This window comes from Dromiciops gliroides, chromosome 1 (genome assembly GCF_019393635.1).
Source record: "Dromiciops gliroides isolate mDroGli1 chromosome 1, mDroGli1.pri, whole genome shotgun sequence".
Lineage (NCBI taxonomy): Eukaryota > Metazoa > Chordata > Mammalia > Microbiotheria > Microbiotheriidae > Dromiciops > Dromiciops gliroides.
In genome coordinates this window covers 336341716-336357161 of record NC_057861.1, presented here as the reverse complement: position 1 = coordinate 336357161, position 15446 = coordinate 336341716, and the positions used below count along the sequence as shown (strand labels likewise).

At 40.5% G+C, this 15446-nt stretch overlaps 1 protein-coding gene across 1 annotated transcript in view; it reads right to left on the bottom strand.

Annotated features, from left to right (window-relative positions):
* Window positions 1-15446, bottom strand: part of AHRR (aryl-hydrocarbon receptor repressor) — a 261401-nt gene that overhangs the window by 3679 nt on the left and 242276 nt on the right. Inside the window, exons 9-10 of the mRNA XM_043978783.1 lie at window positions 2455-2516; window positions 1880-2021 (exon numbers count right to left, since the gene is read on the bottom strand). Of these exons, the coding sequence (XP_043834718.1) occupies window positions 1880-2021; window positions 2455-2516 (204 nt within the window). The remainder of the gene's footprint in view (window positions 1-1879; window positions 2022-2454; window positions 2517-15446) is intronic.

The following is a 15446-nucleotide window of genomic DNA, read 5'->3' as shown; positions in this document are numbered from 1 at the left end:
TGAGATGACCAATGGGCAGTTGGAAATGTGAGACTGGAGGTGAAAAAGCCAGTGATTAATGATAATAACAGGGGAAACATATAACATAGTTCATAAATTATGCTTGAGTTTATACTTCTCTCTCAAAAGGCTGCACTATTGCACCATTACCATTAAAAGATGGCTAAGAAAGAGAATGTGGTGGAGTTAACTGAAAGGGTCTAAGTCCAAGGTATACGAAATCAATGCTTGGGGAGCAAATAGGAATCATGGGCAGATATTAGGCAGGGGTTAATGTGGTAATTAGAACTGGGATAAAGTGCATCCTGACAAACCTGTACTTCCTGTGGAACTTCCGGTGGAACTCTGTGCTGGGGTGAGGGTTGGAGGTTGTAAGAGGGATAAAATTCTAGCTAGTCTGTCTAAAGTATCTAATGAGTGGTCGCCAATAAATTATAAGCTTTAGCAAGAGTTAGACTTTTAAGCATTTATTAAGGAGAACAAGAATTTGGTGAAGAAAAAGAGAAAGGCCTAGATTCATCTATCTATCTAGGTGAACTACAGTTCTGCTCTATTCTCCATGAGAGTCCTGGTGAAAGAGACCCAGAGCTTCAGCCTCTCCCCTTCTTCCTCCCACAAGCAAACGTCACTTCCTGATGCCAAAGAAAAGCCGCATGGCCTTGCCCTCAGAGGCCTTCTTCTCATGGTGGAGCTAAGTCTCCAGCAGGTGGCATCATTCCAATTGTTATAAGGTTCAAATGTTAGCTAATCTGCCCTCAAAGTGCTTCCAGTCTAGTAAGCGTAAGAGACCTGTACAGGTACACAACACTGCATGGTAAGGGCATTAGTGCTATGTGAGGTCTGAGAGTGAAGTCCTACTGAAGTGAAGAGGTCGATAGCTAGGACATGAAAAACATTAAGAGTGAGATCAGCTACCCACACGTTCAGAATCAGGTTGCCAAGCCAAAATTTGGAAGAGACAACAGCAGGATTAATAGTTTTTAAATTAATAGTTTTAAAATTAAGTTAAAATGATTTAATAATTAATAGTTTTAAAACCACGATCAGGAACACCGAAGAAGAGTCATGATGTCAGGTCGTGATCAGAAATCATGGAACTCTAAGTTGGGAGATGTAGCCTAATATTTTAGGCTCATAGACTGGAACAAGGTCAAGGGCAGACAGGAAGAACAGTTTTGGAGGGCCCATCTACCTCTGCCTCTTTGGCTTCCTTCATGACTCAAACCAAGTGTCACAAGCCTTTTCCAGAAACTGTGATTTTACTGGTAAGAGGAACTACAGGATAAGGAAACTCTACCAATGTAGGTCAACACTCTCTCTTCAATTCATAGTCTTAGAGTTGTTTCTTTGATATAAAGTTACTCTTCCAGGTTTAAACAGTCAGGACTTAAACCCAAACGTTCCTGGCTTTGAGGCTATATAGCTCCCTTTCTCACATTTAGAAGGCACTTAAATATATGCTGAGTTGAAGGGCCCAGGTTTTTAGCAGCCTGCTTCTTCAAAGGTTCCTGACAAGTACAAATGAAATATATACAAATGAGTAAATGAAAATGTGTTTGTCTTTCCACAAATGCATTTGAATTTCACTCTAGGGAGGTAATAGATCCATTTACTAAGGGCAGTAATAAAGGTGAAAAGTTTTTGTTAAACAAACAAAAAACTCCTTTTGGGAAGATGAGTGAATTTGTTAATCCTTCTGCCCTCTCTTGGACTTAGTCACACTTGGAGATTACTCATCCACTCATTTATCCATTTATGGGTCTTTGGCCCTGAAATCTAAATGTATGTATAGCTATCAAGTGCACGGGAGAATTACTGAGATGTGTGGAAACACCTGCCAATTCTAATCAGTATACTTAAAGACACCAAACATACTTACTTTGCCACTGTCTGTGGATTTAGGAGATAGTCAGAACAACCACTCCTGTAGAGAAGTTGAGTGTTGGCTTGTACCCAGACCCAGTGATCATCATTTGCTTGTACTTTGAATACAGAAACACCATTTTCTCCATTATTCTTGACTATAAAAGTTCAGAGGGAAGAAAATGTCATTGCCTGCACTCTTTTCTTAACAGCGTTCCGCACCCCCATTCTGAGCAATCAGAAATACACTTAATTTCTAGTACTACTTAACGTCTCAAACTATTAATAAATATGAAGGTCACCATATGTAGCAGTAATAATTAATTATCCACTTCAAAGACTGGGAAGGAAGTCTCCCTGCCCCATAGAAACTTAAATAGAACCATTGTCTTTTCACCCTCCCTCCCACCCCCCAAAAATCCAGTTACATGCAATTATTATGCAATAATATAAGAAAATTGTAGAAAACCATAGAGCAGAAATGTGCATGATAAAAGAGTCTCTATGTCTGCAAAAAGGGTGAAGGAGAACAATTAAAAACATATTTGCTCTGTTTCCTAAAATAAAATAATGGATATGTAAAAATTATACCTCCTTGAAAATGTGCTCTTCCTTGTAGTTCAGATTCACATAAGCCTGAAGTAGCTTTTACTCTGTGAAAAACAGAAAATATCGATGCATTTTATTAAATGCATAAATCCACAACTAAGACAATTCAGACAAATGAACTAATATAGTCTTTTTTACTACATTTTTTGAAAGTGATCAAAAAAGTTGGACAATTGGCTATGGGAAAAAACCCAAATGGCCTACAATCTTCTGATCTCATAAATGGAATGTTCTAACCAAGTCAGCTAAACTGGATCATAGCAGCATCTTACATGAAGAAGAATGCAATATAATAGTAGTAAAGTACATACTGCTTTGCACATAGTAGGTCTGGTTTCTTTAATATAATGGGGAAGAGGGGCTGGAATTTTGACTTCATCAGTATAGGGAACCCCCAGGTGAGAAAACCTCCCTTTTCCAATGTAGGCTGGCTCCTTCTTTGCAGCTTATACTCTTAGTCATCTAAAGCACTGAGAAGGTAACTATTGTCACTTAATCAGTATGTGTCACAGCTGGTGTGTGAACCAGGGTTTTCCTGGCTTTGTCCACTAGAACAACACTGTGTCTCCCTAAAATGGTACTATATTATCCACTGGAGGGCAGTGAAGCTCAACTTTTAGTTTCTTAAGTGGAAGTTTTTTGGAGAATTTCCTTTATTTTGTTTAGGAAGGATGGAAAAAAACCATAGGGAGGATAATTTTAATTTCTAATTGCAAAAAGCTACAGAGCAAGGAGGACAGAAGGTAAGATAAAATCAGTAATAAAAATTTTAAAGGCATTTCATATAAAAATTAGGAATGGGAAGGAAAATATAGATGAAAGATACAAAAAAAAAAGACATTAACAATTTGCTGAGCACCTTTTTATTAGGGATTCCTTGTTGTTCCCCCTTGCCATATTTCTGCAAAGCAAGTACAGAAGAATTAACCCTTCTATATGAAGAGAGTAGGGAAGGATAAAGGAAGGGGAAGAGGGGGAGTTTGGGCTGCATTAGCTCATACACAAAGCCAAAGATGGAAACAAAAAAATCAAAGATAGAAATAAGGTCAGCTAGGTGGCACAGTGGATAGAGCACCGGCCCTGGATTCAGGAGACCTGAGTTCAAATCCAGCCTCAGACACTTAACACTTACTAGCTGTGTGACCCTGGGCAAGTCACTTAACCCCAATTGCCTCACCAAAAAAAAAAAAAAATATATATATATATATATATATATAGAAATGAAAGGGAAATGATGGATTAAATATGAAAGAGTATAAAACAGTAAACAGTTGACAATTAATGTCTTACATTCATATATTATTTATATCAAATGTGTATATGTATACACACACACACACACACACAAATATATATGCACTTTCCCCCCTACCCTTTGTGATTCCATCAATTTAAGGAACTCAATGTGGAAATGCTTTCTACCAATGCACACTGATCCATATAAAGCATACATATATGGACACTTTTTTGTACATAAGTTTATGTGTACTTTTTAGCATGTTTTCACATCATAATTTAATTTGATCATCATGACAGCTTTCATAGGTTTGGACAGAAAAATGAAATGTTGTTAACCAAGTCAAAGAATGGCTAGCCAAACTACAAAAAGGACTAGGAAAAAAATAAGAAAAATATTTTTAAAGGTAAAAAATGAAAAGGATAATGAAGCATATTAAAAAGAAGGAAAGAACAGAGGCAAAAGAAAGGCAGAAGTAAGGGACTTTCTTAGAATCACAAAAAGGCCAATACCAGGGCTTGTAATGTTCTCAGAGAATGACACATGACTGAGGGCTGGTCTGTGTGTTGGTATAACACACAGTGCGTTTCCAGGAGGCAGCAACTGAAAAACCACTCCACTTTCCTGTATCATGTTGCCAGTTCTTGTAGTAAAAATGACCAGTGAAAATATAGGCTAGATTCTAGGATACCTTTGCATTCTTGAACTCATGCCCTGAGAGTCCCAGAACTGGAAGGTCACTTGTAAGACACATAGGGGGAAAAATCAGAATAAAAGTCGATATGAGGGGCAGCTAGGTGGCAGAGTGGATAGAGCACCAGCCTTGGAGTCAGGAGGACCTGAGCTCAATTCCGGCCTCAGACATTTAACACTTACTAGCTGTGTGACCCTGGGCAAGTCACTTAACCCCAAATGCCTCACAATAAAAGTCAATATGCTTAGTACTTTAGAAGATATTAACACACTCTGAGAACTGTTCTTCCAGATTTGATATGGCAGGACTATGACCCTGACAATATCCCTCCCCCAGTTTTGTACATACAGCAACAGCAATATCAAGGAAGATGGCCAGAAAGAATTGGAAATGGAGGGGATGCCCATCAATTGGGGGGTGGCTAAACAAGTTGTGGTATATGATTGTGATGGAATACTATTGTGTTATAAGAAATGACAAGCAACTTGGTTTCAGAAACACCTGGGAAGACATATATAAACTGATGCAAAGTAAAGTAAGCAGAAGCAGGATAACATTATACATAGTAACAGCAACATTATAATGATGATCAACTGTGAGAAACTTAGCAATTCTAATCAATGCAATGATCCAAGACAATTCCAAAGGACTCATGACAAAAAATGCTCTTCACCTTCACAGAGAGAACCGATGAACTCTGAGTGCAGACTGAAGCATGCTTTTTTGATTTTCTTAATTTTTCTTGCGTTTTTTTGCAACATGGCTAATATGGAAATATGTTTTGCAAAACTTTACATGTATAATTGATATCGTATTGTTTGCCTTCACAATGGATGAGAGAGGGGCTTTAGAGGAAAGAATTTAGAATGTGAATTAAAAAAATAAATAAAATCTTAGAAAGGTGTTGGGGTGGTGGTAGTAAAAAGAAACACGGTCAAACAAAAACAAAAACAAAAACAAAAACAACCCATGGTCAGACTCACCTGAGCATATAACTCTGAAAAACAATGTCAGTGGTTTTCAAGCTACATGTCTTAAGAATCAAGGTACAATAATAAATGCAGAGGCGTTTGAATAGGGTGAGCTGCCTGAAGGCAAAAATCAAATAATCACCAAGGTTTTTTCTTTGGTTATTGGTTTCAGATTCTCCCAAGTTTCCAAATTAGTGGTTTTGGAAAATATTTTATGGAGGAAGGAGAGCTAATAATGCAAATAGAAACTTACTGGGATGAGAACTAAGAAACTGGAAGCTACTAAGGAAAAAACTCAGAAGAACATGCCTAAGAAACTAGAAACCCAGCACAGGGACTCTGAGTCATCTGCTGAATCATATTAGTGAAGGGGGTAGCAAGTTTAGGATTTATGGTGGGAATATCGATATTAGCTCATATTTACATAGCATACTATGATTTAGAAGGGGTTTTTTGTTTGTTTTTTCTTCCAACAACTCTCTGTGACATGGTTAGTACAAGACACATTGGCTGTGGGAGATCGGCAAGTCTTGGCATTGTAGGTGTCTATAAATTGCCAAGAAGAGATTCATCTCCTTCTACCTGGATATTCCCCCGCACCAATGAAATCACAGGTGTAGGCTCTATCCCATAGAACATTAAAACTGGAAAGAACCTACAAGTTCATAGTCCAACCCTGTCACTTTATAGACAGGAAAACAAAGGCATAGACAGGCAGAACAATTTGTCCAAGGTCACATAGCTAATCAGAGGCAGGGCCAGGACTGGAACTCCAACTTCCTTACTCTTAGCCTAATCACCTTTCTACCTGACTATTCCTGTTACTCTAAGTAGAGCAAATATCACTAAAGAAAATACCTGACCAGTGACATTGTGTTATAAACAGAAGCTACCTGTGCTTATAAACTCTCCAAAGTGAATGTTTAAAAGCTAAAAAATGGCTCAGCATGCCTGACTGGGAGAAATGACCTACAGTGAATTCCTGTGGAATATAGAAAGAGAAAATGTACTCAGGACAGAGGGAGATCGGCTCAGAAGATGTTCTCAGAAGATGTTAAGTTGGGTGTCAGGAGCATGAAACCTTTCACGGTCTGTATTTGAGTGGGCCAGGCCTGTGCCAGAGATCCTTCAGAGCCAGCACTTTGGTTGCCTTGGATTACACTGATGTATAACACATATAAGAAATGGCTTCAGGTTGTGGCCACTCTCCTTGTCTGTTCATTGCCATCAGAATAAAACTGATTATAGATAGAGAAAAAGCAAAACAGGGTGTTCAAAGTAAAGGAGTTTGAGATACTCAGACCTTGTGCTTTAAGAAGCACTTTCCTCAACCTAATTACCACTTTTTTTTTGCAGATGATATGATGAATTACTCAGACAACTTAAAAATTAATTGAAATGAAAACTTCAGCAAAGTTGCTGGACATAAAATGAAGCCACACAAATCATTAGCATTCTGCATATTACTGACAAATTCAACAGGAAGATAGAGAAAAAAGAAAATCCACTTAAAATAACTACAGACTGTGGAAAATACTTGGGAGTAGAGCTACCAAGATATAACCTCAAACTCTAAGAATAAAGAGACACAGCTCAAGAGCTGGAGAAGTACTTTCCTCACAACAGCTCAGTAAGGCTGTTACTAGACATTTTATTTGGGGGCAGCTAGGTGGCACAGTGGATAAAGCACCAGCCCTGGATTCAGGAGGACCTGAGTTCAAATTTGGCCTCAGACACTTGACACTTACTAGTTGTGTGACTCTGGGCAAGTCACTTAACCCTCATTGCCCTGCAAAAACAAAACAAAGCCTTCAGGTAAAGAAATTAGGACTCAAGAGGCTTTAAATAATAAATGACTTGCTCAGTCACAATGGCCAGTGAGCTGTAGAGCTGCAACTGGAGTCTGGGTTTCAGATTCTAAATTATATGCTCTGTCTTACACCACTCTATATTTTAAGGGGAAAGTATGAATATATATGTACATACTTATATGTGCATACATACACACTGAGCTAGTTTATATACACACTCACGTGTATTTATCTTTAGATATGTACACATGTACATTTTATGCACAGGTATTTATATAAGCATATTCATGTTTACACACATGCATGTTCATGTGTGTATGCATGAAGTAGAATAATCCATCTGTCCTTGTGTGGTTGGGTTAGAAAGATCTAAGGGTAAAGTTAGGTAAAATTAATTTGAGCTCCTCAGACCCATGTTCTAAACTTAACCTGGATTTTCCCTCAATTCCCACCTTTAATTTCTAAATCTGGGGACTGCAGAAGATATTAAGGTTGAGTTTCCTAATCAAAGAACAAAGGTTCACAGTTGAACACTGGTTGTTGTTGTTGTTGTTGTTCTAGACTTGTGATTTCATCTAGTATAGGGAACTCTTGGTGAGGAAACTCCCTCTACCAAAGCAGATCAGTCAGCATCGTTCCTGCTCAAGGCTATAAGGGATTAACTTCATGTTTATGGGTCAGAAACATGATTTGATCCCACTTCTTGGTAGGCCTACCTAGCTGCTACCCTGTGCTGCCTCTGTTTGTCACTAATGTTAGGAAATCCACACACAGGAAAAGAAATAAGGGGCTGAGAGATTTAAAAAACCTTTCTGTTAACTAGCTGCAGAAGGTAAGAAGAAAGTGTCTGGCCCAATATGCTTTACAGTTCTGAATTCATAACTAGAAGAAAAAGCACGAGCCAAACCTCAAATATGTCTGGGCTCATCCTGTCTCACTATTTACCTCTCTACATAGTTGGAAAATACTACTTAGATGAATAAGTACTATATTTCAAATATCAGCCAGGAAATACTTGTCTATATAATGCAAAATTAACCCACAACCACTTAATTTATGGATTTGAATAAGTTTTTTTCAAAGAAAAAATGGAGGCCATTCTGTGTGAACTCCTTTTTTCCCTTCTTTCTCATCTCCCATCACTCAGAGATCTTCTGCCACTGTCTTCTCCCCCACCCCTGCCTCACATGATGAAATGGTTGTGCTCCTTACCAAGGTTAACTAACCCCTCCACTTATTCAAGCAATCCCATTCCTTCTCATCTCTTCCAACAGATTCCTCCCTCTGTCATCCCCACATTTTTACTTTTCTTCAATCTTTCCCTGCCTACTAGCTCATTCTCTACTGCCAACAAACATGCCCATAAATTCCTTTATCCTGAAAAAAATCATCCCCGTTAATCATTCTGTATCTCTTCTGCCCTGCAATAGATAATCTCCTTGAAAAGGGCATCTACTTTCTCTCACTCTCTTCTCAGTCCTTTACAGTCTGGCTCACAACTTTATCATTCCACTGAAAAACTGTTCTCTCCACTTACTAATGCTCTTTCAGTTGCCAAATCCAATGGCCTTTTCTCAGCATTCATTTTCCCAGACCTCTCTGCAAGCTTTAACACTGTCAATCACTCACTCCTCCTCAATACTCTCTTCTCTCTAGGTTTTCAGGACCCCCCCTCTCTCCTGGTTCTCTTCCTTCCTATCTGACTGCTCCTTCTCTGTCTCTGCTGGATCCTCGTGTGGATACACTCTAACCACAGGAGTCCCTCAGGGTTTTGTCCTAGTCTTCTTTTCTTCTCCCTCTTTATGACTTCCCTCAGTGAGCTCATCAGCTCCATGGATTTAAATACCACCTCATGCTGATGATTCTCAAACCCACCTATCCTGTCCCAATCTCTCTACTGACCTCCACTCTATTTTTTTTTTTTTTTGGTGAGGCAGTTGGGGTTCAATGACTTGCCCAGGATCACACAGCTAGTAAGTGTCTGAGTCCAGATTTGAACTCAGGTCCTCCTGACTCCAGGGCTGGTGCTCTATCCACTGCGCCACCTAGCTGCCCTGACCGCCACTGTTGCATCTCTAACTGCCTTTCAGACATCTCAAATTGGATGTCCCATAGACACTTTAAACTCAGTATGTCCAAAACAAGATTCATTATCTTTCCCCCTAAACCTTCCGCACCTCCAACATTCCCTATTACTATAGAGGGTGACACTGTCCTCAGGCTTTCAACCTAGAAGTCACCCTGGCCTCCTCAATATCTGTGCCACCCCCCCCCCACCATATCCAAGCTATTGTCAAGGCCTGTCAGTTTCACCTCTACAACATCTCCCAAATATGCCCCCTTCTCTCCTCTGACACGTCCACTACTCTGGTGCTCCCCTGCTCCTACTACAGACCTCCCTGGCTTCCTTTAAGTCCCAACTAAAATTCTACCTTCTGAAGGAAGCCTTCCCCAACCCCTCTTAATACCAGTGCCTTCCCTCTGTTAATTCTTTTCTATTTTCCCAGCATGTAGCTTGCTTTGTATACATTTGCTTGCATGTTGTTTCTCTCATTAGATGTCACCTTCTTGAGGGCAGGGACTGGTTTTTTTTGTTGTTGGTTTTTTTTTTTTTTTTGCCTCTTTTTGTATCTCCAGCTCTTAGCACAGTGCCTGGTGTATAGTAGGTGCTTAACAAATATTTGTTGACTGATTGGTCCAAGGCATTCATTTGCATTAATAAAAATTATTTGAAAATGGCAATGACTTCGAGAAATTAATTCAGACAGAGTGCTACTGATTAGGCAGATAGACATGTATAATTAGAAAGATCTTCAGGAGCAGCCTGACAACATTCAGAAATCACTGGGGTCACAGAAATTCTATGGAGCCTGAAAATTCTGTATCCACCCTTCTACATTGATCAATGTACTGTAACCACATTTATCAGTGTCAGATTTTGATGCCAGGCCCTACCCTTATGGGTGGGGAGGATATGCTGTTAATGTGTAATGTCTACTTCAGAATGTTTTCTGATTGTTTCTAATTACTGCAAGCTGGTAAACTGCACCCTGGGGAGAGGAGGGAGGGGATATGCGCCACATGAAGCATGATGAGCATAGTGAAGTGGTTGCACTCAGCAGGATGAGAAATGGGGCAGGTGTTCAATGCCTATTAATCCTCAGGGAAATCTGCCCTCTCAGCTTCCCACTCTAGGGGTGGGCCACTTATAAGGGATGGGGCAAAACAAGAAGAGATCTTCTGTTTTGGCAGGTCTTCTGTTGGAAGAAGCATGCAACAAAACCAGGATTAGCTAAGTAGCCCGGCATGCCTCTCCTGAGGTTCCGAGCCACATGACAGATTCCCTTCTGGGGCAGTGAGGAGAGCCAGGAGCTAAGGGCAGCCACTACTTTCTGGCCCGGTGAATTTGGTTCAAACCAGGAAGAAGGAAGAGATGAGTGAGAAGAACCACACCAGCTTAAGCACTAAGATTTTCAGATGTGGGGTGGGGGAATTAAAGGCACAAAAACACAGGGAGGAGATAACTTGGAAGGCAAGAGCAGGAAGAGCCTTTTTTGTCTAAGAGCTAATAGGAAGGAAAAGGGAGAACTTTTCCAGGCCCATGGCCAACTAGTTGTGGGTGAGGGAGGCACAGACCTGGTGTTCATGAAGAAAAATAGAAGTGGAGGGATTTTAGCATACACGTACCCTTCCACTGCTCACCCAAGGCCCTGGGATTCCCAGTGCAGACCTGAGGGGTGAAAGAAACAGATTTGGGAAGGTGGAGAAATCAATAACCTTGTCAAAGCATATCTACCAAGTAGGGAAAATCAGAATGTAGAGACAGGGATGAAATAGTAGGTGTCATTGGTAGGAAAAAGCCTTTAAATAATACTGGAGACACAGTTGGCACTTAATAAATGTTTATTGATTAATTGGAGCTTTGCTCCAGAGCACGTACATTTAAAGGGCATAAAATAATTACTAATTCAGGGTTTTTTTTTTGACAAATTGAAATAACTAGCTTAACACATATTTAGGAATAACTTTGGGGGGGGGCAAGGCAATTAGAGTTAAGTGACTTGCCCAGGGCCACACAGCTAGTAAGTGTCAAGTGTCTGGATTTGAACCCAGGTCCTCCTGAATCAAGGGACAGTGCTTTATCCACTGCGCCACCTACCTGCCTAGTAACTAACTAAAATAAGGAACTACCAAATGTGCTTATCTATGAGCATGCCACTGTAGTAACTCCCCTTCTGGCTCAAAGGAATTCATGCAAAGTTGAGTTTAGGTTGCATTCAGTGCTGTTTGCCCCCAAGGACCAAAGTTGCTAGTGCTCTAGTGACATATGTCAACCTCATCCCTAAACTCTGAACATGGAAGACAGCATGATACTGTTGAAAGAGCACCGACTCCAGTCAGAGCACCTGATTCAAATCTTGTTCTAATGTTTACCACCTGTGTGACCTCAGGCAAGTCACTTAAGCTCCCTTGTCCTCTGTGTTCTCACGTGTGTACTGAGAGAGTTGGGCTACGTAGCCAATGAGGTCCTTTACAGCTCTTAATCTTTGATCCTATCGTGGGTTGTTTGTGTGTGTGTGTGTGTGTGTGTGTGTGTGTGTGTGTGTGTGTGTGTGTGTGTGTGTGTGTGGAGGGGGGAGTTGTTTTTGGTTTTTGGTTTGCTATAATTACTTATTTTCTCATTTGCGCTTAATCTTTGGCCAGTAAAAAAAAAGTCTTTTGATTTTCTCATGTCTCCAGTTACTGTCTAGAAGACGACTGAAGAAGTAGGCACACAATGGGAGAGATGTGCTTCTTTCTGCAGTGTGGGGTTCATCTCATTACACATGCCCTCTCCCCTCCAATCTATTTCATCCTCAGCGGAGGTCTCTGATCACCAGGCCAAGAGAACATAAGCACCCGCCTATCCAAAGCAAACATGGATAAAGAGCTTCCTTACCCCCACTGATTTCTGAACTAAACACAAATGGGACTTGAAGAAAGCGAATATGGTTGATTTCTTTAATCACTACCTCATTCATGATAGGCCCCCCTCCAGAATTTTTTTTTTTTTTTGCAGGGGGTGGGGGGACAATCTTGCTTAAGGTCACAACTAGTAAGTGTCTGAGGCTGGATTTGAACTCAGATCCTTCTGACTCCAGGGCTGGTGCTTTTTCCACTGTGCCACCCAGATCAGATGCCCCTAGGAATTCTTTAAGGCTTGGGTCCTATGGGCATCTAGCTACTTTCATTACTGGTAAGGAATTCAGAGAAGGCTTTGAGCAAATGAGAACAGGCTGTGTTCTTTTCATTTTAATAGAAAAATTCCCCCTAGGATTAGTGTGGGGTTGATGAGACTGGGAATTCAAACCCTAGTGCTTCACCTCTGTAACTGTTTCCTCACAACCATGTCAAACTGCAGAGCTAACAGTGAACCTAGCTTTTGGACTCAGCTCCCCAGATTTGTAAACTACCACTTAAAGGTGAAAGTTTAGACAAAATTCAATTTGGATTTAGAGCCTTCAGGAGGACAGCCCGGAGACTGACTCATAAGGGCCTGAGTCCTCTGATGGGTCCACTGCCATCAGTTTGGCAGGCACAGGCTACTGGCATTAGGGTACCCCATTTTCAGGAATCTAGGGCTGCTGATGCAGTTGTCTCCTGATGTTGGGTATTACTGCAATAAACCTTTTTTTTTTTTTTTTGCGAGCCAATGGGGATTAAGTTACTTGCCCAGGGTCACACAGCTAGTAAGTGTCAAGTGTCTGAGGCTGGATTTGAACTCAGGTCTTCCTGAATCCAGGGCCAGTTCTTTATCCACTGCGCCACCTAGCTGCCCCCAAATAAACCTCTAAACTACAACTAAGAGTAGTCATAGACATAGTTCCTTCTTACACTTCTATAGAATCTGAACTCACCAGACCAGTAGAAACCTGGAACTCAGGAAATTCAATATATTTCTGTATCCTTTTGGTGCCTCCTTTTACCTTATTTGTAAAATCTCAGCAAATTGCAAGTAACTATAGCACTGAGAAAGAACAGCAAACTAGCTGGCCTTTACTGAGTAGTAGGATATGGACTAGCTCCCAGACTATCCAGCTGGTCATTTCAATTCTATTATTCAGCTCAGTGCCTTGCACATGGTGCCTATTTAATAAAGTTTGTTGAACTGTGAGAATAACTTAGGGAGAGAAATACATTGGAATGACTATTCGCCTCCACAGTTATAGATGTATCACTGGACTCATTCTCCCTGAAAACAAGAATCAACCTTGTTTATTTCATGTAAATGTGTACATTTTCTATGTAAATCTGCAATGAAGCCAGGACATAGGTGCCAAGAAACGTCGGGATAGATGAAACTTGGTGCTAGTTGTACTGGACATAAAGTGAGTGGCAACAGAAGAGATTGCGTAAGTAAAGGCCTCAAATAGGAGCAGGCCAGTTTGAAAGCTAAGGGGCTGGAAACCTAAACAGATCATTGAGGGAGCAGGGCCACATCACTGTTCAGGGCATTGGAGGTGCCTTCAAGTACAGTTGGCCTTACAAAGTTAAGACCTAGAGAAACCAGCCAGAAAGGATATTGCTTCCTTCACAGTGTACAATTGCAGCACCAGCTTGGATTTGGGGTAGTAGTAGAAAGGAAATGGGAAGAAAAAAAATCAGGCAATGGGCCAGACAAGAAAAAAACCTCAGCCAGAAAGGGGCCTACCCATCCAATCACACTGTATAACTATAATTTTCCAGCATGAAAAGCATTTGTGCCCCAAGATTCTTTCTTGCAACAAAACAGCTTTACAAACTAGCATGTGTTAGGTTGAAAAGATTGTATTAGTGGAAGGATACAAAGAATAAGGAAAGTCATTCTGCTTAGGGATGGGACTAGAACTGGGTAGTAACTATGGTCAGTCATTTTTTTTCAGTCATGTCTGACTCTTCGTGACCCCATTTGGGGTTTTCTTGGTAAAGATACTATCTGGTTTGTCATTTCCTTCTCCAGTTCATTTTACAGATGAGGAAACTGAGGCAGAGTCAAGTGACTTGCCCAGGGTCACACAGCTAGTAAATGTCTAAGGCCAGATTTAAACTCAGGAAGATGAGTCTTCCTGACAGTTTTTTTGACTCTAGGTCCAGCATTCCATCCACTGTACCAACTAGTTGCCCTTCAGTAACTAGGTAAGTCTAACCAAACCTAGCACCTTGTACATATCAGTTGATAATAACATTCCAATAAGGCACTGCTTCTGTTCCAGACTTTGCAGGTATGAAGCACAAAAGCAGGGATTATTTTTATTATTTGCCTTTAGTTAAAAGTGGAACTCTACAGAACTGAGGTGTCTGTTACATTACAAAAAATAAGGATTAGTATTAAAAAGACTGTCCTTGTTCTAGTTCTTTCATCTCTCTTGAATTGCTGGCCATAGGGACAGCTAGGTGAAACAGTGGATAAAGCACAGGCCCTGGATTCAGGAGGACATGAGTTCAAATCCGACTTCAGACACTTGACACTTACTAGCTGTGTGACCCTGGCTAAGTCACTTAACCCTCATTGCCCACCCCCACCCCTCAAAGAAAAGAAAAGAATTGTTGGCCACATTAGATTTTAGGACCATCCTTAGTATGCTGCCATTTTGGTTAAATATTAGAACCAAGGATAGAACACTGGGCTTAGAGCCAGGAAACTCATCTTCCTGAGTTCAAATCTGGCCTCAAGACACTTGCTAGCTGTGTGACCCTGGGCAACTTAACCTTGTTTGCCTCAGTTTCCTCATCTGTAAAATGATCTGGAGAAGAAAATGCCAAACCGGTCCAGTAAGTTTGCCAAGAAAACCCCAAATGGGGTCAAACAGAGTCAGATACAACTAAAAGGACTAAACAAGAAGGATCCTACATGTAGCCCATGGCACATTGCCTGAGGGCTGCTGTAACAAGATTAAAATGCAACTGGGATATATTTGACAAAATAAGTAAAAGTACAATAAAACACAGCATCACAGTTTAAAACTTGGTCAATACACAGCCTTCGGGGATCCTCACATATGGCTTGGTGGCCCCCATTTTTATTTGATTTGGGGTCGTAGTAGAAAGGAAAAGGAAAGAAAAAAATCAGAGCCCTGTAACAGAAGACCATCACTGAAAACTGTTTGTTGTCTTTTTCATTGCTGCAGAATTTCTTCATCTTTTTTTTAATATGAATTGAGCATTTCTTTAGGCAGTGTTCTATGAATAGCAGGGGAAACTGTTGACCACAGACTCTCTGCGACCAAAACTGCTTATTAAAT